Source organism: Erinaceus europaeus, chromosome 13 (genome assembly GCF_950295315.1).
Source record: "Erinaceus europaeus chromosome 13, mEriEur2.1, whole genome shotgun sequence".
In the NCBI taxonomy this organism is placed as follows: domain Eukaryota; kingdom Metazoa; phylum Chordata; class Mammalia; order Eulipotyphla; family Erinaceidae; genus Erinaceus; species Erinaceus europaeus.
Window position 1 is genome coordinate 63,866,685 of NC_080174.1, and position 23,448 is coordinate 63,890,132.

At 45.6% G+C, this 23,448-nt stretch overlaps 1 protein-coding gene, 1 long non-coding RNA gene and 1 pseudogene across 2 annotated transcripts in view; all 3 read left to right on the top strand.

Moving 5' to 3' along the window:
* The first annotated feature begins 5,622 nt into the window (after positions 1–5,622).
* LOC132542534 (uncharacterized) lies at positions 5,623–8,898 on the top strand. Its single transcript, XR_009553534.1, has 3 exons — positions 5,623–6,188; positions 8,428–8,498; positions 8,748–8,898. It is a non-coding gene; the product is annotated as an uncharacterized LOC132542534 (long non-coding RNA).
* A 504-nt stretch (positions 8,899–9,402) lies between these two features.
* Positions 9,403–23,448, top strand: part of SLC2A1 (solute carrier family 2 member 1) — a 29,841-nt gene continuing 15,795 nt past the window's right edge. The window contains exons 1-2 of the mRNA XM_016189574.2: positions 9,403–9,628; positions 21,970–22,065. Coding sequence (XP_016045060.1) covers positions 9,611–9,628; positions 21,970–22,065 — 114 coding nt within the window. The 5' untranslated portion in view covers positions 9,403–9,610. The remainder of the gene's footprint in view (positions 9,629–21,969; positions 22,066–23,448) is intronic.
* On the top strand, positions 18,982–19,081 carry LOC132532592 (small nucleolar RNA U109; annotated as a pseudogene).

The following is a 23,448-nucleotide window of genomic DNA, read 5'->3' on the forward strand; positions in this document are numbered from 1 at the left end:
ATGAGAAGTGGTACTGGACTGTCCAAACACCTTCATATCCTTTGTCTCCTGTGATTCTCCCAAAAGTCCCAAAAGGCAGGGTTCACTAGGCCAATTTAAGGAATGTGGAAATGGAAAATGCAGAGATATTAAGCAACCTGCCTGAGGTTACAGAACCAGTAAATGAAAGAAATGGAACTTAAATCCAATTCTGGGCCAACTTTCCCACTGGGAGAATGATCAAATACCCTCTGAGTTTTATTATCATAGTTGTAAAGATGAGGAAATTTTTAAAATTTGTTTATAAACTTATTTATTAACATGAAAGACAAAAAGAGGAACTAATCAGAGTATCTCTCTGGCACATATTATACCAGGGATTAAACTCAGGATCTCATGCCTTTGAGTCAGAAACTGTAGGCACTGAGCCACCTCTAGGAAGGGAGATGAGAATTTACAAAAGATGCCCAGTATAGTCAAATTCACAAAGACAGAAAGTAGAATGATGGTTGTCAGGAATTGTACGAAGGACTAGAGAATTATAGTTTAACTAGGAAGGAATTTCAGTTTGAGACAATAAGAATGTTCTGCAGATGGATGATAGTGGTGATTGCACAACTGCATGACTGTGTTTGATGACACTGAACTGTATATTTACAATAGTAAAAAAAAATAAATGAAACTTTTTGTCACTTTAAAAACATTTATTTCATAAGAGAAACTGAGAGAGACCAGGGTATTTCTGTGATACATGCAGTGTTAGAGATGGAACCACAACCTCATGCATGCAAGTCTTAAGCTCTCTCTACTAAACCACCTCCCCAAAGGTGACCACATTCTTTTTAACACGGAAACTGAGGTCTAACAGAATAAAGGAAGTACAGACCAGTTTGAGAATTCTGGAACAGACTGGATTCAGTCCTCAGATTTACCACTTACTTGTTTTCCCTAGGACAAATTACCCTGGAAACTTTCCTCAGCTTCTTTCTTTATAAAATGGAATAGCAAAAGTACACCTAAGATTTGTCTTGAGGGTTAAAGGGGAAAGTTATATACTGATCACTTAGCCTTGGCACATAGCAAACTGTCAATAAGTAGAGTGTCTTAGAATGAGATGCCTCAGATCACAGAGGAAAAAGTCCTTGAAGACACTGGAAGTGCCTTGAAGGCAACGTATTGCAATTCCATCATTGCAAAATTGGAGACTGCAGCTTAAAAAAGACAGTGACTTAATCAAAGTCACCGATCAAGCCTGTCACACAACTTTCAGTGGGACCAGTCCACCCTTTTCTGAGTCCATAGATCTCTGACTCCAGTTAAGTAGTAGCCATGTTTTCCCTGAGTTAAGAACTGTCATGCAATTGGAGTACTGACATCTAGTCTCAACAATGAAGAGAGAACTGCTCCCCACTCTGAAGTGGCTCTCACTGTTCTTCTTTACAATGACTCAGCCAGCTCTTATGTGAGGCATGTGCTGTGACTGTCAGACAAGTAGCATCCAGGGTGGGGGAACCCACTGGATAAGGAAAGTGGACACAGCTGCACACCAGCTACTCAGTAAAGAGGTGGGCTACTTACTTTCTTTTGGACCCAAATTGCTGTATAATGGTATCTGGAAATCAAGAGGTCCAGGTTTTATACCTTCAACTTACCAGCAAATTCTTCCTTCAATGTGACCTCAAGCAAGCTTTACCCTCTGTGTGTCTCAATTTCCTCAACACCCAGCAGATATGTAAATAAATCTGGCAATGCCCTTAGCATAAGGTGTGCACAATAGGAAAAAAAAAAAAGTTGCATCATCATGAAGGGCACTGTTTTCTCACTTCACAGGAGAAATAAGATTCTTAAGAACAAAGAGCACAATTAGGCTGTTTCTTACAATCTGTCTTTGAACTTTTCAGGGTCTCCTTGTTCTTCCCCTATGTCTTGGGGTATCAGGCTAATTCCTCAAACTTAATTTTTATGGAGGGCCTACTGTGTGCTGGCCCGAAGATAAGCCATTGAACTTCTCCCAGTCTCACAAGGTCAAGACTATACTGAGCCCCATTTTACAAAGAGGAAACAGGCTCACAGAAGAAACTCATCAAACAATGGCATCACCAGCAAGATGGAACTGATACATAAAGCTAGACTTTCACACTACATCCTAGCACTTGCCCTCTCTGTGGGTATAAGGAAGAAAACTCCTGAGGTATAGGGCTGGGTTGTGGCTTAACCTGTAGAGTACACACACCTTTAAGCCCCTGTCCCCATCTGTAGGCAGGAAGTTTCATGAGTAGTAGAACAGTATTGCTTGTGTCTCTCCTTCCCCTCTCTGTTTCTCATATCTATAAAAGGAAAAAAAGGGGGGGAGGACATTATATGTCATTCATCAGACTTTCATGTTCTCATGCTGTGAATTAATTAATGAATATGAGACCAGAGTATTGCTCACCTCTTGCATGTCTGGTGCTGAGAATGAAAACTGGGGACTCAAGCATACAAATCATGCAAGCAAAAAATGGATGATCTCCCCAGCCTCTCACTTAATATTCTCAATGAATCTTTTAAGATAGTATGAATATTATTCCCATTTTACAGTTGGGGAAATTTAGGCTCAGAAAGATTAAGTTATATGCCCAAAGACATACAGTTAGCAGTTTTATCTTGCAAACCTGTGCTCTACGCACTAAAAAACGTTCTTCTTTGCTTCATCCATTTACTGAATATTTAGACTCTTCCCTATGCTAAGGAACTTGCTGGAAGGCAGGAATGCCTGCACCCCTGATATGAAAGAGGTGATTACCTGGGAAAATAATAAGGTTCATATATTTGTAATTAAGTGAGTAGAGCCACATCCATACACTGGTTGTGCTGGTACAAGCCAGATACCTGAACATACACTATTGATCAGAACTTTTGTTTATTTTTATATGCATGCTGCTAGAACTCACACTTACTACATGAATGATCTTGATCAAATTAATTCACTTCCCTGGATCTGTTTGCTTTTTTAGAAAATGAAGAGGAAAATACTCATCTGATAGAAGATACAGATTATTGGTATTGAGTTAACTGTAACATGCTTCTATTCATTCATCCAACAAAGGCGCACTGAGTCCCAGTGAGTGATGGATACTACTTTGGTGATGGCAGTGCTACAGGAAACAGATAGCCAAATTCCCTTAGAATTATGTAAATGTTTTTAAAAGATGTGTTTTATTCTTTTTTTTTTTTTTTTTTTTTTACCTCTGGGGTTATTGCTGCGGCTTGGTGTCTGCACTATGAATCCACTGCTCCTGGAGGCCATCTTTTTCCCTTTTGTTGCCCTTATTGTTTATAATTGTTGTTATTATTGTTGTTGTTACTGCTATCATTGTTGGATAGGACAGAGAGAAATGGAGAGAGGAGGGGAAGGCAGAGAGCAGGAGAGAAAGACAGACACCTGCAAACCTGCTTCACCACTGTAAAGTAACTCCCCTGCAGGTGGGGATCTGGGGGCTCAAACCAGGATCCTTGAGCCCATCCTTGCACTTCGCACTATGTGCGCTTAACCTGCTGCACTACTGCCTGCCCCCCAAAAGATTTGTTTATATAGAGAGAAATAGAATCTCCTCCAGTAGGTGCTGACAAGGACTTCCTTCTGATAGCCTGGCAGAAGGATATCAAGTCAGTCAAGATCAAGAAAAGGATATTGTGAAGTTCAAATTCTGGTGCAGCTGATACCATTATACATTTTGGTCATCATAGACAAAGAAGGCAGAGAAACTGAAACAATCCCTGCGCCCAGGTTTGTCAGTAAAAGGACTGAAATGAACCAGGAATGCTGACTTAAACTGTATTAAAATTATTTAAGAGGAAGAGAGAGACCAGAACAGTACTCTGGCTCATGTGGTCTCAGGGAGCAAACCAGGGACCTCATGCTTGAAGGTTCAGAGCTCTATTGCTGTGCCACCAACCTGGTTGCTAAGGATTTATTTTTTAGAGAGAGTCTGACCAAAGCACTAATCAGCTCTGGCAAATAGTGATGCTTGAGATCAGCCTGGGCCTTTAGGTATGTAAGTAATGTGCCTTATTGTGCTGAGTTATATCTTCAGTTTGGATTTGTTGTTAAAAATAATATTTTGTAGTTGAGAAATAATGTGTATATGGAAAATTGCAAAAATTGGAAGTGCACAGTTTGAAGAATGTTCACAAACTGAACACACCTGTATGACTAGGACCTAGCTTATAAAACATCCCCAGCAGGTTCAAGACTAAGGTGTGGCAAGGGAGGCACTTGCCTCTCAAAATTAAAAGGGATGCCAAAAAGTTCAGTTCTCAAAAGTAATGTTTTTAATGCAATATTTCTTTTTTTATTATTGCTGTTGTTATTTTGCCACCAGAGTTATCTCTGGGACTCAGTGCTTGCACAACGGATGAATTCACTGCTCAGTCCCAGCAGCTATTCTCTCTCTCTGCTTCTTTCTTCCTTCCTTTCTCTTCTTTCCCTTTCTTTCTCTTTTCTTTCTTTCTTCCTTCCTTTCTTTCTTTCTTCCTTGCCACCACGGTTATCTCTGGGACTCATTGCCTGAATGATGAATCCACTGTTCTCAGTAGCCTTTTTTTTTTCCCTTTCTTTTATTTTGATAGGACAGAAAAATTTGAGGTGGAAGCGGGAGATAGAAAAGGAGAGAGACACCCACAGCTTTACCACTTTTGGAGCTTCTTCCCTTTAGATGGGGGCTGGGTAGTGAACCAGGGTCTGTGCACATGGTAATGTGTGCACTCAACTGAGCACCCAGTCCCTTAACACAATCTTGTCTTTAAAACTAGAATTAATGCAAAGGAAAAAAAATCATTTAAAATAAGACAGGATTAACAGAGTTGTGGTGAATCATGTTAAAATTGAAGGAAAAAGAAACAGAAATGTTGAACCTGCCTCACCAGTCTCAGTCTAGTCTCAGCCCTGGTGATCCTCCTTAATAGATCCCTCCAGGGGTAACTTATCTCGACTTCTCTTCTCAGAGGTCAGTTTTGCCTGTTTTTGAGCTTTGTGTACACATGATCATGCTCTGTTGCATATGACAACCTTCACTCAACATCCTGACTTAGCCACATTGTTGCATGCCACACCAAGACGTTTAAACAAGAGTATGATGTGTTCTGCTGGACATTTTAAAGAGTCCAGTGTAGTGACAGGTGGAAAAGTAAGTGAGCAATTCTAAACTGTGATGGAGAAACTCTGGTGGGGAGTTTTAGGAGGAACTGAATGGACATTGGAATAAGGTAGAGAGGTTATGCCAGGCATAACTGCCAGGCAGTGGTGCATCTGGTTAAATGCACACATTACAATGCCCTAAAATCCGCATTCAGCCAAGAGTGCTCACTTGCAGGGGGGTAGCTTCATGAGCTGTGAAGCAGTTCTGTGGGTGCCTCTTTTACCCTCTATCTCCCCCTTCTCTCTCAATTTCTATCTCTATCCAAAAAAATAATAATAAAATATCTTTTAAAAAATAAAGTTTTTATTTTTTTTTAAAAGGTAGAAAAAGAACTTACAGAAGCTGCCTGACCTCTGGGGGTGAAGGCAAAGTGAGGTGGGGAAGATATGTCTACATTTAAAACATAGCTGAATACCAGGTGCCTGTGGAACACCCAGACAGCTCTCCTGGAGGCAGCTGACAGAGGACTGAGGAGTGGTACATGAATGGATTGAGACGGGAAAGTAACATATTCTCTGGAATCAGATGGTTTGAACAGGTGTATAAAGCAGACTGGGAATGGTAAACATTCAAAACTGTCCCACTTGGCCCATCAGGCTTTCTTGGAGTCCAGCACCATGTGTACCAACCGCCTGGGATGAAATCAGTTGCAAAAACAGCCTTGGATTAAGAACTCTCTCATACTGGTCCCTATCAACCTTCCTGTGCCCCACCCCCCTCTTGCATCAGCTGCAGCTGACTCAGGGAAGCCTATTCTAGCTGCCAGGGACGCTTGCCTTTAATGGAAGAAAAAAAAAAAAGTCTTTTCCTGGGCTGCATTACTCATGTCTGACTTCAGAGCGCTGCACACAGCACCACTGGGAGCCTACACTGTATGTGCTTTCAGACACGCACCAGGTAGTGTCTGCCTGACCACCTGACACCTTCCCACCAGTCCCAGAGCTCTTTGCCTTCAAGTGACTAGGACTGCACTGCTTAGAATCAAACCCAGAAAACTGAGTTCTTTCCAGAGTCAGAGGCAGCCCTCAGGTAATAAAGCTATCAGTGTAAATACAGTCTTGGGGGGGGGGGGCACTTGCCTCACTCTGGTCCTGAAGGGTAAGGCTCCACAACCTCCTCCTAATACAGGACAGTATGAGGGGAGGCTCAGATTTCCTCAGGTTCTCTCTCGGCTCAAAACCTCTCCATGCTGTTGCCTCCCCCCTCCCCCACTGCTCTCTAAACACAGCCCAAACTTCTATACTGGCATTTGGGGGCCTTTGTGATTGCACCTCTTCAGCTCAAAATCTTCCTATCCCCTTACCCGCAGCTTCATCTTCCCTCTCCCAACCCCCTCCACCACAGCCAGGGGAGTTACTTAGGCTGGTTGTAGTTTAAGCTATACCTCACTTTCACAACCCCTCCCTCCCAGGGAATTGCTCTCCTGCTTTTACCTTCCTTCCAAGTTCAGAAGAAACTTCCTTGGATTTTCCCTGGTGTTCCCCCCACACTTGAACTTATACCGTTTCCCAGAACTCAACAACCAAAATAATAAACTAGCCCACCTGAAAATCTAATTTTTCATCCAATGTCAATAGGTTCTGATGGCACTGTCTCCAAACAGTAGCCTCTGGGGGTCATAAAACTTTTACAGAGGGAGAATATCCAGAGATGGAATGTCAGGCAGGTAGTGAGTGTCTGTTTAGACAAGTACAGTGGGGTGGGGCAAAGGTAAGACTGTTTTTCTGGTCACTCTGTCTTCAAGTACCACCCTGATCAAAGGATAGGAACTGATTGAATTTCCGACATCATGAAATAATACAGTCTACTTGGATAAACTTATATATACATATAGATCTATTTTTCCTCAGGCCAACCCAGAAGAGAAGCATACCTATTTTACAGATGTGGGTTTTGAGGGCAGGAGGTGCAGAGAGGTATTTTACTTATTTATGTTTGTCAAGTAAATAGCAGGAGTTGAAATCTAGTCCCAAGTAGTCTGAGTATGGTGTACAATTCTTGCTTCCCTTCTGAATCCCTTCTCTGTCTGCAGCCTTTGCTCATGTCCTTCCTGATGTCGAGAATGGACTTCCTTTTTATCCACCAGGCAAACTTACAACAGCCCTGCTCAGCATAACCTCCCTCTTCCCTGAAGCTCTCTCCCCTCCCTCTTCTTTCCCTGTGGTACAGGTCCTACTTCTCTATTCATGCTTATTCCAGAATTTTTGACTTGTTGTGCATCTCTCCTCCTGCATCTGCTCCAATGTGGAGTTTCCCTGACATTAGTAACAGGGTCACTCGCATACCTGTGTTGGGAAAGTAGCTAGAAAAGAAATAGCCTGGAAAAGGTGGAAATGCCTGGTGGTGCATAGCCACTGGGAAAGAGCAAGCATAGGAATAGGCTGGATGTACTAAGAAAGGGAGCTACAGATACTTTGTGCAGGCAAGTGGCAAAGCCCAGAAGGTGCTTGAGGGAAAACTGGAAGAATTGGCAGGAAGCAGACTAGTTGCCCATTTGTTCATTCCTTCTTGCCTTCGCCACTATCTAAGCTACAGAAGTTATCCTCAAAGTACTCAATCAGGGAAGAGGCAGATAAAACAAGCAGCACACTAAAAAAGGCCAAAGAGCTCAGGATATAACATATGGTATGCAAAAGATGTTCATGCTGAGGTTTCAGAGGTCCAAGGTCCATTCCCGCCATCACCATGAGCCAGAGTTGAGCAGTGCTCTGGTGGTAGTGGTGGTGGTAGTGTAGTAGTAGTAGTAGCAGCAGCAGCAGCAGTAGCAGTAGTAATTAAGTAAAATAAAATCACCAAAGGATAAAGAAGCTATTCTCTTTTGGGGAACTCAAGTCCAATTTCCATGGGTGCTTTGTGGGAAGCACTCTGGCATACTAAGGGAGAGGGAATGTTTGTGGCATAAGTATAAAAAGAAATAGTGTAAAGAGTGAGACTGAGTTTGCACACTGGTGGCCCAGGGCCTGCATGGCTAGACTGTGTTTTGGTCCTTCTATGGCAAGATTAAACTATGAGCAGGAGAGTGGGGGGAAACAATCAGAATGAGTGAGATCAAGAATGGGTGAGACTACATGTGGGGGAGGTTATGCAGACAAACAGCAGGAGGATAAAGAGAGAAGGGGGCCCAAGTTTTCCAAACTAAGCATCTTGGAGACCCTACTCTCCCTTCTTTGGTTCCACTCTCAGCCAGGGTACTCCCCCTGGACACAACGTGGGCAACTAAGCCTCCTCCTTTTCAACAGCAAGTAACCTTTCCCTGGTTCCTCCACAGGTTTATGGACCCTTGGTTGAACCAGAGCTTTGGAGAGTGGGTGTGGAGTCCTTCCCTTCATTGTGTCTCAAGTAAGTTATGGTTCTAGAAAAAATAAGGTGAAAGCTGAGGGAGGTGAAAGTACTCCGTGAACTTACCTGGAATTATTACTGTCCTGACAGCACCGTGAAGGTGGTGGTGGTTGTACTAAATGCACTGTACCCAAAAGAAAATTGAGGCTCATCAGCCAGCACCTTGCCTAGACTCATGCTGGGGTTAGTACACCATGGAGCTAGTTCCAACCCAAGATCTCTTGTGTTGTTACAATTCATATTTTTCAGCTACATATCACAACACACTCCCATGGAGTAGAGGAAAGAAGACTTCACTGAGGAAGTGATCTGAAAACAGAAAGAAGAATTTCCAAGCAGAAGAATGTGGAGAGGGGGGAAGGGAGAAAAATCTCCTGGAGACCTCCCATGTTGTCGAACAAATATTTAAATAACGTGTAACAGACACTCTTGCGGACCCTGCTCTTAATACTTTACAAGTATTGATCCATTCACTTCCTCTCCATAAGAAACCTATGAGGTGGTACTATTATTACCCCTAGCTTACCCAAGTTATCCAGGCGCGAGTGAGGACTGCAGAGTCCTCGCTTTGAAGCGCGATAAGCCTTAGCCCTATGCCTTTTCTACTTTGCCTGACAGCCCGGGTACCACCAGCTCCACCATTTTTCCAGAAGTCACTCAAGCTCAGAGAGATGAGCACACTTGTTCAGAATCACGCAGCGAGAAGGCTCGGGGACCCGAGACACTGAGAGTTGGCGAAACGCGGGTCGGTCCCGCAGCAGCAGTAGCGGGGAAGTCTACAGCCCCTCTCTCCCGCCCCGGCCCCCGGCCCCCGGCCCCCTCCCCGGGGAGCCCCGCCCCGGACGTGCCCGATGCCCCGCCCCAGGGCCCCGCCCACCTACCCCCCACACACTAGAAGTGCGCCAACCAATGGTCTGAGTCCTATAAACGCTACAGTCCGGCTCTTGGGCAACTAGAGGTAGCTCCGGCTAACGTGGTTTGGGAGTGAGTGCGCCTGAGAGCAGGAGGCCGAACAGTCGTAGGCAGAGCCGCAGCCGCAGCCTCGGACCGGAGTCGGAGCCGGAGCGCGCCGCCCGCCAGTCCCCCGCCCGCTCACCCGGCGCAGAGCGGCCATGGAGGCCAGCAGCAAGGTGAGTCGTGGGCCTCACCGCCCGGAACAAAGGCGGGAACCCCTACCCTTTCCTCCTCCGCCGGGGCCCAGCCACAGTGTGCGCCTGGCGCCCGCGGCTTTCGTCTCAGAGCCTCCCAGGTCGCCGGCCTAGAGCGCAGCGTCCAGCGGAGACCCGGGAGACAGTGGACCCGGGATCCGGCAGGCGCGAGGGCGCCGCGTGCGGACTCGGCTCCCGCGCTCGGTCTTGGGCTTCCTTCCGGGGTCGCCAATCCGTCCATGCGGCCGGGCTGGGCCGGCAGACTCAGGGCCCCGGCGCCGCACGTCGCGCACGATTTCTCTCCGCTGCGCGCGGCGCCACCTCCTCCCGTTGCCCAAGCAGCAGCGCCCATTGGCTGAGCGAGCCGAGCCCCCAGCCCGGCCCCGGCCGGGCGCGCAGAGGAGACGGGCCCGCCCCCAGTCGGCAGGCGGCATCCGCTGCTCCCCTCCCGGCGCTGCCACACTGGGCGCACGGCCTGGTAGCAGGGACCGCTCGCTCCTGGGTGCCTCTTTCCAAAGTGAAGACGGAAATCCGGACTTGGGGCACTTCTTTCCGAGTGGTGCAGACCCCTGGAACTTTCCCCAAATCCCGAGGAGATGTTTTCCGAGGCGGCGCGTTTTCCTCCCTGTTCGGGCGGGGCTGGGTGCCGATCGGGAGTAGTGAGCACCCTAGGGGCCACCGAAGAGAGCCCAAGCGAGCCCCAGGAGGGAGTCAGGGGCCGGCGCCCGGGTGACCCCCCTCCTCCCCAGATTGGAGAGGAGCGGGAGGAGCGCTCTGCAGGACATGGGGCAAAGACTCTTGGGGTTGGGGAGTGGGGAGGCGAACCACTGCCTAAGCCAGATAGATGGGGTCCCTTTTCTGTAGATGGCCTTGCCCTGCAAGAGATCTTTGTGATTTTTCTCAGAACGGCTTCTCCATAAGTACGTACTGAGCCTCTTTCACGTGCGAGGCAATTGTTTTCTTCCCCCTTGTGTAGAATATTTTCACTGACTTGTTCTTTTGAAGTACTTGCTCTTGCTGTCTTGAATTTTCCCATCTCCTTGGTAGGAAAGGCACCAGAATGTCCGCCTTCTTACCTGGAATGTGAGGGTAGGACCAAACTTACCAGTACCCTTTCTGTGGATGGGTGGGTGAGATGGACCGTGGACCAAGCGGGTTTCTGAACGGGCATAGTGGTGGGAGGCTGTAACCTCTGTGGGGTGGAGGTGGGGATGGGTGGGTGGGAGAAAGGCGCCTTCACACATACTTGTTGATTCCAAATGTCTCACTTCTCTGAGTACCCTCGACTTGAAGGGGAGATGTCTGCAGGGGAAACCTTGAGCCAGGAACACATTTTCTGACAGTCCGGTGTGAGCCATTATGCTAGGAAATATTCGGAATGGAGAAAATCACCAGCCACTTAGGGCTCACCAAGTTCTTGACCAAAATGCTTTTCAGAGTTACTGAACTTCCATTTAGCTAGCTCTGCTGGCCCCTGATACTTGTGCTCTAAGTAAAAAGTCCCTGAAGTAATATAGATACTAAGGGACTGAGCTAGATTTAATTCCAAGCTAATAAGAAAGGATTTCTAGTCTCTACCATCCCCTTTCACCACAGCCTTTCTTTTCTTTTAAGATTTATTTCATGAGCTACATAGAGCACAGCACAATGGCATATATAGTCCTTGCTGGGGATCAAACTCAGAACCTCATATTTGCAAGCCCGAAGTTATAGCACTGTGTCACCTTCTGGGCCATACCCGTAGCCTTTCTTCAGTTTTAGGCGGAGAGGGGAGAGTTTAGCAGACTTCAGGGGCAGCACTTACACTGGCTGGTTCTGTATTTATTTATTTACTTACTTATTTTTATCCAAGCACTGCTCAGCTCTGGCTTATGGTGGTGTAGGGACTGAACCTGGAACTTTGGAGCCTCAGGCATGAGAGTTTCTTTGCATAACCATTATGCTATCTACCCCTGCCCACACACTGGCTGGTTCTAAATGCTTAGCAGATGGGTGTTTTTCCTGCAATACTTTCCAAACTTTTTTAATCTGTTCCTCTCATCAGTAGATAATTTTGGAGATTTATCAAGTAGTTTGTGTTTTATAAATTTATACCCATGCATTGTTATGTCTGCACATTGTTACTATATTATGTGCCTTTATGAAATAGATTTTTTTTTTATTTATTCATGAAGAATGATAGGGAGAGAGAGAAAGAACCAGATATCACTCTGGTACATGTGTTGCCGGGGATTGAACTCCAGACCTCACACTTGAGAGTTAACACTTTATCCACCGTGCCACCTCCCAAACCACTGAAATAGATTTTTTTTTCTTTATTAATTACATGTGGTGAAAGAGAGAATTTCAGATGAAACAGAGAGAGAAGTCAGAGCATCATTCTGGTGTATAGTGCTGAGGACTGACCCAGGAATCTCAGGCATGTGCATCGGACAATGCTTTACCAGTTTTTTTTGTTTGTTTTTTTTTACCAGATTTACTTTACCAGATATTTCCCTAGTCATCAAAAGAGAAGTTTTTGACTTTTTCCCCCCTCGCTAGGCCTCACTGCTCTGGGCTGACTTTTTTTTTTTTTCTTCAGATAAAAAGAGAGGGAAAGACTAAAGCATCATACACATGGTAAAGCTAGCTGAAATAGAATTCTTAAAAAAAAACAAAGATACAGATAGCAGTTGTGGTAGTGGGAGTGAGGGGCATCTAAGCATCTGGGAACCCATCCTGTACATTTTGAGAGAAAGCCTTTCTTTTCAGAGACTGTTGATTTGATCGGCAAGTACTTTTTTTTTTGCAGGATGTTCCATTGAAGCTTGGGGCGATTTCTCTCACTTACCCAGAGGTCTCAAAACCATGGGTTCATCTCCTAGGAACTGGGAATTGAATTACAGAGGTCTCAAAACCCAAGTTCATCTCCTAGGAACTGGGAATTGAATTACTGGCTTCCTTGTGTTCTTTTGTATTGCTAATCATTATGATTTTGAGTAGAAGTAAGTAGGAGACAGGTAGAGCCTCCTCGCCTTCCACCACCTGTGGGTTCACTCACTGCCCACCCCTCCAACAGGAAAGGTAGCCAGGTGGAGAAATCAGAAATCTAAGGTTCTTTAGACCCTCTGTGGACTAAGAGAACTATAGGATGTTTTGTTGTTGTCATTTATTACCTTTTTTCTTTATACTTATTTTTTTATTGCCACCAAAGTTATTGATTTTTTTTTAATAGGAAGAGAGAATTTGAGACGGAGTTGGGAGAGAGAGAAAAAAAGAAAGAACTGCAGCCCTGCTTCGCTGCTCATGAAACTTTCCCCCTGCAGGTGCAAATGGGGGGGGACATTGAACCTGGTTCCTGGATGTTTGTACGTTCAACCAGGTGTGCCACCGCTAAGCCCCTAGTATACTTTTTTTTTTAAGTCCCAAAGATGAGGTTTTGAACTCATTTGCCTCATCATAAATCTTCCATCAGTGTCCCTTTTCTTTGGACTCACACAATGTGTTGCACTTCACTGCACTGCTCAGCAGCCTCTGCCCAGAAGTCTAACGTTTTGGCAATGTTAGCTTTTGGGGAATCCCAGTCTGGCCAGGTATGAGTGTCACTCAGTAAGGTAAATGATTAAAGGTCCTGCTGGCTGATTCTCCTCTGACTGGAGTTGTCAAACCAACTGGGAAGTTGGTTTGCAGAGATAGTAGCACAGTCCATGTAGCACACGGACTGTGCCCATCCAGCCTCTCCCGCGAGAAAATGCAAGCAAGTCATGAGAGCATCTTGGTTCCGGTGACAAATGGCTTTCACAGTGTCACACTTAGCCTCCCATTGTAAACTATGTTTCCTGAATTTCTAAGATGACATAGGAAGATGAAGGAAAGTCAGAGAAGGAAGGGATTTAAGCACTCCATTGCACACATGGGGAAACTGAGGCTACAGAAGGAAAGTGACTTGTCTAAGTTTAGACTGTCATAAGAAATGTGAGGTGTTCCGCATTTAAAAAATAAAAAAGCTTTCTTTTGCGTACCTCTGCCCTTTGTGCCACCTGCCACTCACCTCATATAGGCAGTAGTTCTTAGGTCTTTCCTAGCCATTTCTGGGCACAGTAGGAGTCTAACAGTTGGATTACACATAACAAGAAAACTGAAACCCTTCTATGAATGGAAACAAAATACATCCTCAAACCTATGATCCTAGAGAAGTGACTTTCCTCAGTCTTGGTTTCTTTCCCCCTAAAAAAGAGGTTTGCTTCCTCCATTGGTTGTGGTGGAACTGCACAGTACTCTAAGTCAGGGTGGTGGCTATTTTAAGTGGAAAGACCCTTTTTGCAACCATTTCAGATATACAGACAGTATAAACAGCTCCATGAGGATCCTGTCTCATGCTGGGCCACTCAGAGACCCCACCCTACTTGCCCTAGAGCTGGGTCAGCCCCCAATCTCCCTGTAATCAGCTTGTGACTTGTGAGAGCTCAGCTTTACCCAGTGCCTCCTGGTCACGGGGTATCAGGGCCTGGAGCTCAGCTCTGGTTCCAAGGGTGCAGACATCCAGCTGTCCCCTCCCCCTAGGCTGACAGAGCCAGGGAGGCCTGAAACAAAGAGGGAAGTGTGTAGCATTGGCTTGGGACCTGCAAGCTCACTCCTTCCCCCACCTCACTCCTGGGCATAAGAGGTGACAAAGCCACTCAGTCCAATAACTGGCATCTGAGGATGGTGGAGGCTGAGAAGGCTGCTCAGCTCAGAGAGAGTGGGTCCAGGCCAGCAGGCTCAGGCCTGACCACAAAAACAAACCTCCAATTGTTACCTCTCTTCATGGGAGGGGTGGAATGGAGCCCAAGACTGCCATCCAGCCACCAGGCCCTGAACGAAGGTGGTAGCTAATGCATAAACAGTTGGAGTTCTGCTGGAACTGTGTGACACTCCCAGGCCCTGGGCTTCCTGCAGAATTAGGGCAGTGTTCACCTCACTAAGACCTCAACACTACCCCCTTCTTGACTCTTGCCTTCCCAGAGCCCTTGCACCTTAGAATGGGAGAAAGCTCCTGCCAGACTCCTAGCGTATAGTCTTTGGCTACTGACACCTCTGCTGGACAGGTCATCTGCCCAGATTACCCAGCCCAGAGCTCATTTCCCTATCTTGGCATTTAGGAGTGGGGGAGAAAAGGTTCTATCAGAAGCAGCTCTTAACTACATTTTGACCTCAGGAGAACCACACCTGTTAAGAGTTTATTTCCTCAACTGTCAGGGCTAATGCATACTTCTCTGGACCAAGTCCTGTTTTGTTTTGGTTTTGTTTGTTTGCTTGTTTGTTTTGTTTTTATTGCAGAAGTATTGGCTAACTGTAGAGAGGCACATACAAAGTAACGGTTTAGTGTTTAACCTCTTTTGTGTGCTTGTGTATATATGTGTTTCTGTGTCACCAGACACACTTTGAGCATAGCTCTGTATAGCCCTGCAGACCCATCTTGGCCAGCTCCCACTCCTCAGAGGCAAACACTTGCCATTTTCTCTTTGCACATACAAACAAATGTCATTGTATAGGTTCATTATCCCTTCCTTTTTACACAAAATGGGCATTCTGTAATTGCTCTGAACATCACTTTTCCCATAGAAGCCTAACCCAGTGCATATTTCATGTGAAGCGCATACAGATGTGTTGCATTCTTTCCAACAGCTGCATAATATTCCATGACAGGCATACCTCACCATGATTAAGAAATAGTGCCCCCCCCCCCACTCCATCACTTTTCTTTCTTCATACTGTTCACCTGCTGATGTATTTTAGGAATTTATTTCAGTCCTTTGCATTCAACCAAACTATCAAATTCCATAAAGACAGGGGTTTGGTTTCTTGCTGAGTCCTTGATGACTATAATAGTTTCATTAATAGACATTCTTTTTCCTTAGTAATAAAATTTATTATTCTTAGATAACCTTTGCTATGAATTCAGGGCCTTATGGAAGAAGGGGCTTTTTTCAAGGTCATATAAATCAGGAATTTAAATTTGTTTGCCAAGAATGATGAGGACCTTTGTATATTCTCACAGCTTTATCAAATTAATTTTATCATAGCTGAACTAGTGCCCATTTCACCACTGAGTGATTACCTCTTCAGGGTTGTCAGCTTGTCCAGATGTCCAGGTCTTGACCTAGGGCCCATGCACACAACTCAGGGAGACAGCTGTCTACATTTAACACCCCATTTAGGATAACCATCTAAGGAGAATTGTGTGGTTTTGTGTGGAAGACCTGAGTTTTGAGAATCCTATGCAGTCTATGTTTGGGGTTTGCACTTAGCAGTTCCAGCAACCTGGGACTTTTTTTTTTTAATAGTGTGTGTGTGTGTGTGTGTGTGTGTGTGTGTGTGTATTTGCAACAGAGATAGAATAAAACACTGCTTCATTATTATATGTGCCAGGAATAGAACCCAGGGCAGAACACATTCAAATTCTGTATTCTGTCTACACTTCCCTGTCACCTCCTTGTCAGAAGGACTTAGGGTTTGAAACAGATTGGCAGACTTATAAAAGAAATGTCAAATAATAAGTAGTTATCGTTGGCTACATGGACCATACAGTCACTGTCTGCCACAGCCACTCTACTTTAACAGGGTACAGCAAGGGCAGCCATAAACAAATGAATGTGTCTGTGTTCCCATGAAACTTAATGGTCGCTGGGATTTTAATTTAATAATAATTTTCACAGCCAGAAAAAAAAGATTGACATTGTGTTCATATATCAAAAATATACCATGACCACCTCCCCCCATCAGCCAAAATTGTACAACCCCTTCTTAGCCAACAGGTTGGATTTGGCCCACAGACTAGTTTGCCAGCCTTGGCTTAAAGCAAAATCCATCCAAGTGACCAAAAGGTTTCTGACTTGGGCCTAGACTGTCCTGATTCAGACTGGGCAAGACCCAGAGAGTTGCTGGGATGGAATTTGACCTACATAGAAGGCACCAGAGAAACCTTGTTTCCTTCAGGAACCAGTACCCGGAAGCAGGGGGAGAGGACCTGAGCAAGCAGATCATAGAACCTGACATCAGAGAACCCCAGTTTGAAGCTTCTCAGAAGCCTAGGGCCTCTGGCTTCTTCCTTTCAGGGCCATTTCCCCATCTGTGAAGTGGGTGTGATCTCTCCCCCAAAGTGTGCTCCATGGTGATTGAATTAGGATGTGTGAGCAGCTGCTGGCAAGGTGCCCAGGGCCTCACCAAGCCTCTGGTGCTGATAAGTGCAGCTCCTTCCTCATATCTCTGCTTTAAAGATTGATGAGCACCTTCTGCCAGGGCCACAGGGATGGGGAGGCAGGGAGGGAAGGCTCAGACACACACAAGGTCTGACATCATGCGGAATGACTTAGAGAAGAATAAACACTAGAGAGGCTTCAGAAGTTAACCCAATCACTCTTCATTTTTTGAAAAGATTTGACAGGATGGAAGAGGTCAGAGGGTAAACTGTCAATCAAGGAATCCAAAGAACTCAAGCCTCAACCCTGGCTTTTGTTAGGTGAACCTCCTGGGCTCCTGACCTATGACCTCAGGCTCTGCATTTATCTACAAGTATATTAACAGTAATTCTGCAGTCTCTGGAGCTCTCCTCCACCCCCCAGATTTTTGTTCAAATGAAATCTTAGATACATACCCAAAATGAATTAAAAGGAATTATCATAGACCCTGCATATCCCCTCCCCATCAGTCCACTTCCTTAGAATGAAAGACCAAGCAGTTCCAAAAGCTCCAGATCTGACACTGTAGAACACGACAAAGAAAAGAATCCTCCTCTTACAGGGAATGCCGTGTCTCTTATGGCAGTCACTTTATGCCCTCCCTTTGCCAATATTGACCAAGGGCCTGCTCTAGGCCAAGCCCAGGGCTAAAGCACTCTTCTGAGAAAGGACGTACAAGCATAAGGTGAAAGGCCACACTGCTTGTCAATAATGTAACATGGCCTGTCATCTGGCATTCCATATAGAAGAGGTTCCAAAGCCAATACTTCATAGTGGCTTCCTGGGAGAGGGAGAGCTCTCCATGGGCTTGTGCAGCCTCCAGAATTGAGACAGGGATGACAAGAAGTTGGGGTGTTAGGTCTTCTTGGGCTGGGGGCCTAATCCTGGGCATTTGCTGAACTGAGAGGCCTGTGACCCTTCTGGGAAAGTCAAGATGTGAACTCGGGATTGTCCAATCTCAGAGGTCCAATCTGTACCCCTGTATATCACCTGTTTCCACTTCTCAGAGACATTGATAAGTGCCCAAGTTAAGTTTACTAGAATGAACACTATGCTGGCAAAAAAGAATGACAAAACTCATTAAAAGCCTAATTGAAAAGGATTTTGTTGTCTTGCTTTACAAATGTCTTGTACTGTGCCCTACCCTGGGCACTCTGGCTTCAGAGACTAAGACCCAGATCCCCCTTTAAGGAGTTTCTAATCTGGAGGAATATTCCCAACTGCTTGGAGCAAAAAGTGGAGATTGCAGAGCCACCTTCCTGATCACTAAGGAAGGAACTCTTGTTCTAGGTGAGGTAGTTGGGACACTGAGGCAGAGCCATGTCTCCTAGTTCCAAGGTGATGTGAAGCGACTTGCTGTCATTCAACTTGTGTCTTCTGGTTCCAGCAGTGTTTGAGCTAGGTGTGATGGGTGCAGTGGGAATGGGGACTGTGGATGTTGACTGACCCTGGTGCCGCATACCTACCAAGGAGCAGGGCCATAGTCACAGCTGGCATCAAGCCACACAAAAACCCACCCCCTGTTTAATCTAGTCATATTAGGGGGGTTTTTTGTTTTGTTTTGTTTTTTTCCTCCCTCCTTCATGTACTGCACTGCCTACCTGGAGTGCAATCTGGCCACTGCTTTTCTTCCCTGACAAACTCTCTGGCCCAACTCTGATGTCACCCCTGGGAGCCCAATTTTGACTGCCCCCACTTCTCCCTGCTTCCTTTCTCCTCCCTCTCCCAGGCAGAATTAGAAATGTCTCCCTCCAAGACTCCCTTGGGGCCTTGTCTCACTCCCTGTTGAAGCTAACGCTGACTAGGCCTGCCCTTCTCTCTCCTGGACCCTCAGAGGCCTCTTAGGCATGATGTCATAACTGATTTCATCCAGGGCCTGGAGCACAGTTACTGTTTAAGTGGGTCCTAATGAGGCAGCCTGGTAGGTAGGCTGTGGCTATAGCCCAGGATGTAAGTAGGCTGGCTTTCTAAAACTAGGTTTGACCTTGACCAGCAGAGGAGTTTGTCCTTGGCTCCCTGAAGCCCCCACTCCTGGAGGCTACAGCTGTTCATCCGGGACCCTGTGGGTGACTCAGTCCCACAGACCCAGGAAACCTCAGAGGCAGACTGGAAACAGAACTGACAAAAGCAGTCTTTTTGTATGTGAAAATTTCTGTTCCTCCTCATTCCTGGGAGCAGGAATGTATTCATAATATGTTACATTAAAAAGGGGGGACAGGCAGTGGTACATACATTACAGTGCACAAGGACCCAGGTTCAAGTCCCTGGTCCTCAGGGGGAATGCTTGACGATGATGGAACAATACTACAGGTATCTCTCTCCCTCTCTATCTCCTCATCCCCTCTCAATTTTACTTTCTCTAACCAAAATAAATAAACAAAATATGCTCCCTTGCCAAAAAAAAAAAAAAAAAGTTCATAGGGTTGCCAACCTATGAACTTTCTCAACTATGAGCTTTTCTCAGTAGAGGCTGAGTAGTAATATATTTTTTATACATGAATGAAAGAGAAGGAAGGATGGAATGAAAAGTCTGCTTTACAGCCTTCTAGCCATCTAGATCCCCAAGAGATGTTTTCTTTTTTGTACATCTTTTTTTAAGTAAGTAGATATATAAATTCTCCTCAGACCACTGCCTTTTTTTTTTTCTAATCCTTTACAAACAAGATCACATAGAACACGCACTGCTCTGAAGTTTACTTTTTACTTAATCTAATTTGAAGAATTTTACTTAATGTAACTTGGAGAACCCAAATTACTACATAAAGAGCTTTCCTTTTAATGTATTCCATTATGTAATCATGCCATATTTTATTAAATCATAGGTTTACATTGATAGTTACTTTTTTTTTAAACCAGAGCACTGCTCAGCTCTGGCTTATGGTAGTGCAGGGGATTGAACCTGGGACTTGAGAGCCTCAGGCATGAGAGTCTCTTTGCGTAACCATTTTATTATCTACCCCTGCCCTTCTTTTCTTTCTTTACCAGAGCACTGTTCAGCTCCCTATTTTCTGGTAGTACTGGGGATTAAACCTGGGGCCTTGAAGCCTCAGGCATGAAAGTCTTTTGTATAACCATTATGCTATCTCCCCAGATAGTTAGTTTTATATCCTAATATGTAATATATTGTTAGTTTTATATCCCCATTGTTAGTTTTATATCCTAACATATATATATATATATATATATATATATATATATATATATATATATATTCAGGTGTACCATAAATACCTTAATCTGGACAACCCAATAGTCAACCTGAGCTAATTCCTGAGATTTGTCAGACAGAAGATCACCACATCGCAGGATTTAGCAGCTTCTATTGAGCCACCTCTGCCCTCCATCCCTCCTTAGTCTCTGCAACCACCCTGTGAGTTAGGTGTGGTCAGGGCCCACCAGAGCTGGTCTTTGAATTGTTCACCACCCACTCAATCAATAACCCTGAAGGTTCTAAAGGGCTCTGAATAGACCCTAAGGGGTCTGAAGACTCCATGAGGAGCTGAGAAGGGAGACAGACATGCTAGGCAGGGTGTGTTTTTGCTGAGCCATGGAGGACAGGACTTAGAGAGTACTGCTCCCTATGAGGAAAGCCCCAGCATCTAGCATGGATGTCCAGAATTTGACTGAGCAGAGGACAGAGAGAACAGGGATGGCAGGGCCCAGCACTCACTAACCCTGTAAAGAATGCTGAGGTCTCCTTCCTCTTTCTCTGCCTCTGATGTGAGAATCTTCACTTTCACAATCGTCAGCCTGACAACTTCTAGAAAATAGAAAGACCCTACTAGGAAAGTATCTGGTTAACAATTAAACCTAGTGTTATCTCTGAGAACCTTCAAATTAGGACTACTTCTGGATTCTCTGAGGAAACTGAGGCTCACTGCAAAGCCATGGCTCCGCTCTGACCACAGTGCTGCAGTAGTCTGCAACCTTCTCCTCCATTGCCCAGTCATTGGTGGTGCAAACAGTGAATGTAGTCATTGCTTTGGGCTCCTTCAGCTCTGTTCTCTCATAATCCAGTAAGGACCTGCTTAATGTCACATTTCTTAGCTTCTTTATCTTTAAAGCCAGAAGAGCCCCCGCTCTTTCTCTAGCAGGGTACCTTGATCACTCTCCTGCCCGTTTCCTTCATGCCCTTCCCTTCTGGGTCTCCTTTTCTTCTCTACCCTTTGCCCATTGGAAAGACCTTGATCCAGCACTCTTGACTCGCCTTGTGTCATGTACTTTTCCAAAGCACATTCCTAACTGGTACGTCATCCGTGTTCAAATAACCCTGGGAAGCTTGTAGTCTGGAGGTGGTTGCCACGAGGAACCTGGTGGGAGTCAGAAACCCTGAGCTTCAGCCCCTCTGGCCTGTAGACCTCTGAGTGAGCTGAAACTTGTGTCTCCTCCTTGGTTCCCTCCCTGTGAATGGTGGGATGAGGAGATGGGGTCACATTTCTCTAATGCTTGCAAGTGTGACTGTTCCCAATTTGCAAACAGGCTAAAGGAGATTCCAGGGAATAGTGCAGAAGGGACCGTGACTTATCACACTGGAATTCAGAGGAGGTGGGCTGGGATTAGAAGCAAGCACCCAATTTCAGAGTGCCTCCTGCCATCTATATTGCTCCGCCCACCTAATTTGTCCCCCTTGCACAGGTTTGTTTCTAGGCCTCCCTGTTGGTGTCTGGAGCCACTCAAGCCCCAGCTACAGCTCCCAGGGGAACAAGACTCCAAAGAATGCAAATTTCTGCCCCCTGTTAGTCACAAGCTGCCACCAGAGTGAGAAGAAATGAGTCTGGTCAGTCCAAGTGTTCAGAAATCAGCAGGTAGGGCTGGGGAAACAGTATAAGAGTGATACAAGAATCTCATGCCTAGGGCTCTGAAGTACCAAGTTTAATCCCCAGCACCACTATCAGCCAGAGCTGATCAGAGAATCAGGTTAAAATAAAATAAAGACAAATAGAAGTCAGCAGGACTGGGACAGGCTCCTGAGGCCAGGATGTGGCCAGGTTTCCTGGGAGAAAGATTGGTGTGGTGCCAGTAATCACGCAAGCTAGCTACACAAAGGAACCTGTCAGCCCAGGCCCTGCCCTTTAGTAACCTGGGCCAGACATGCCTGTAACTGTGTATGTGTTCTCTCTGCAGAAGCTGACAGGTCGCCTCTTGCTGGCAGTAGGAGGAGCAGTGCTTGGCTCCCTTCAGTTTGGCTACAACACTGGGGTCATCAACGCTCCCCAGAAGGTAAGTGCCATCCTTCCTTGGTTTATCAATACCAGCCTGCCTATGCCTCACACACCTACCTATACATGTATAACAGAGTCATTTATGTCAACTCACCAGTCAGTTTTGTGGCTCTGAGAGGAGAGGGTCAGGAAGTCTTTACTTTGACCCTGAACACTAGAGACTACAGTATCCTGGAAATTCAGGACCCATAGAATCAACCACAGGGTCTCTACAGGTGTTTGTTTTTAATTTTTTATTAGTGATTTAATAATGATTAACAAGTTTGTAAGATAACAGGGGTACAATTCCAGACAGTTCCCAACATCAGAGTTCTGTGTCCCATCCCCTCTGTTGGAACTCCCCTATTCTTTATCCCTCTCTGGGAGTATGGACCAAAATTCTTTATGGGGTGCAAAAGGTAGAAGATCTGGCTTCTATAATTGCCTCTCTGCTGGATATGGGTATTGCAGGTCAGTCCATACTTCTAGCTTGCTGCTTTTCTTTTTTTAATTAATTAATTATTTATTATTGGATAATAAATAAAAAAAGAAAGAAATTGAGAGGGGAGGAAGAGATGGAGAGGGAAAGAGACAGAGAGACACCTGCAGTCCTGCTTCACCACTTGTGACGCTTTCCCCTGGTAGGTGGGGACCAGGGGCTTGAACCTGGCTCCTTGCACACTGTAATATGAGTACATAGCCAGGTACGCCACCACCTATCCCCTCCCTAGCTTGTTTCTATCTTTTCTTAGTGGGGTAAGGCTCTGAAGAAGTCAGGTTCTGGGACACATTGGTGAGATTGTCTGCCTAGGGAGGTCAGGATGGCATCATGGTAGCGTCTGAAACTTGGTGGCTGAATCTACAGGTGTTCTTGACCAACTTCCCACCTAGCACAGATGTGTAATAATCAGGGTGACAAATGGGTAGAACAACACACTGCAGTTATGTGGCACTCTGGGGTAACGGAAGTTGTTCTAGTGTGTATCTTGCTCACTGCTGTAGGTAGTGGTCACCACTCCCATCCTGCCAGTGGGGAGGAGTGCTCAGAGAGAAGAAACCTACTAGTCTAGGATAGATCTGGTCACCATCTCCACTCTGCCTTAGAGCCCCCTCTTAACAAGTCTCCCCTGTACCTGTGCTCACACCCACACAGCACACATCTTTTTAAGGCTTCCTGTTCTCCCTTAAAACTACCTCCTCTCAGGGGCCAGCAGGTGGCTCACCCTGTAGAACACACATTACCATGTGTGGACCTGGGTTCAAGCCTTGGGCCACCACGTGGGAGCACCTACAGAGGGGAAGCTTCATGAACAGTGGAGCAGTTCTATAATCCCTCTCTCTCTCTCTCTCTCTCTCTCTCTCTGTCTCTCTCCCTCCCTTCCTCTCTCTTTCTCTCTCTCTC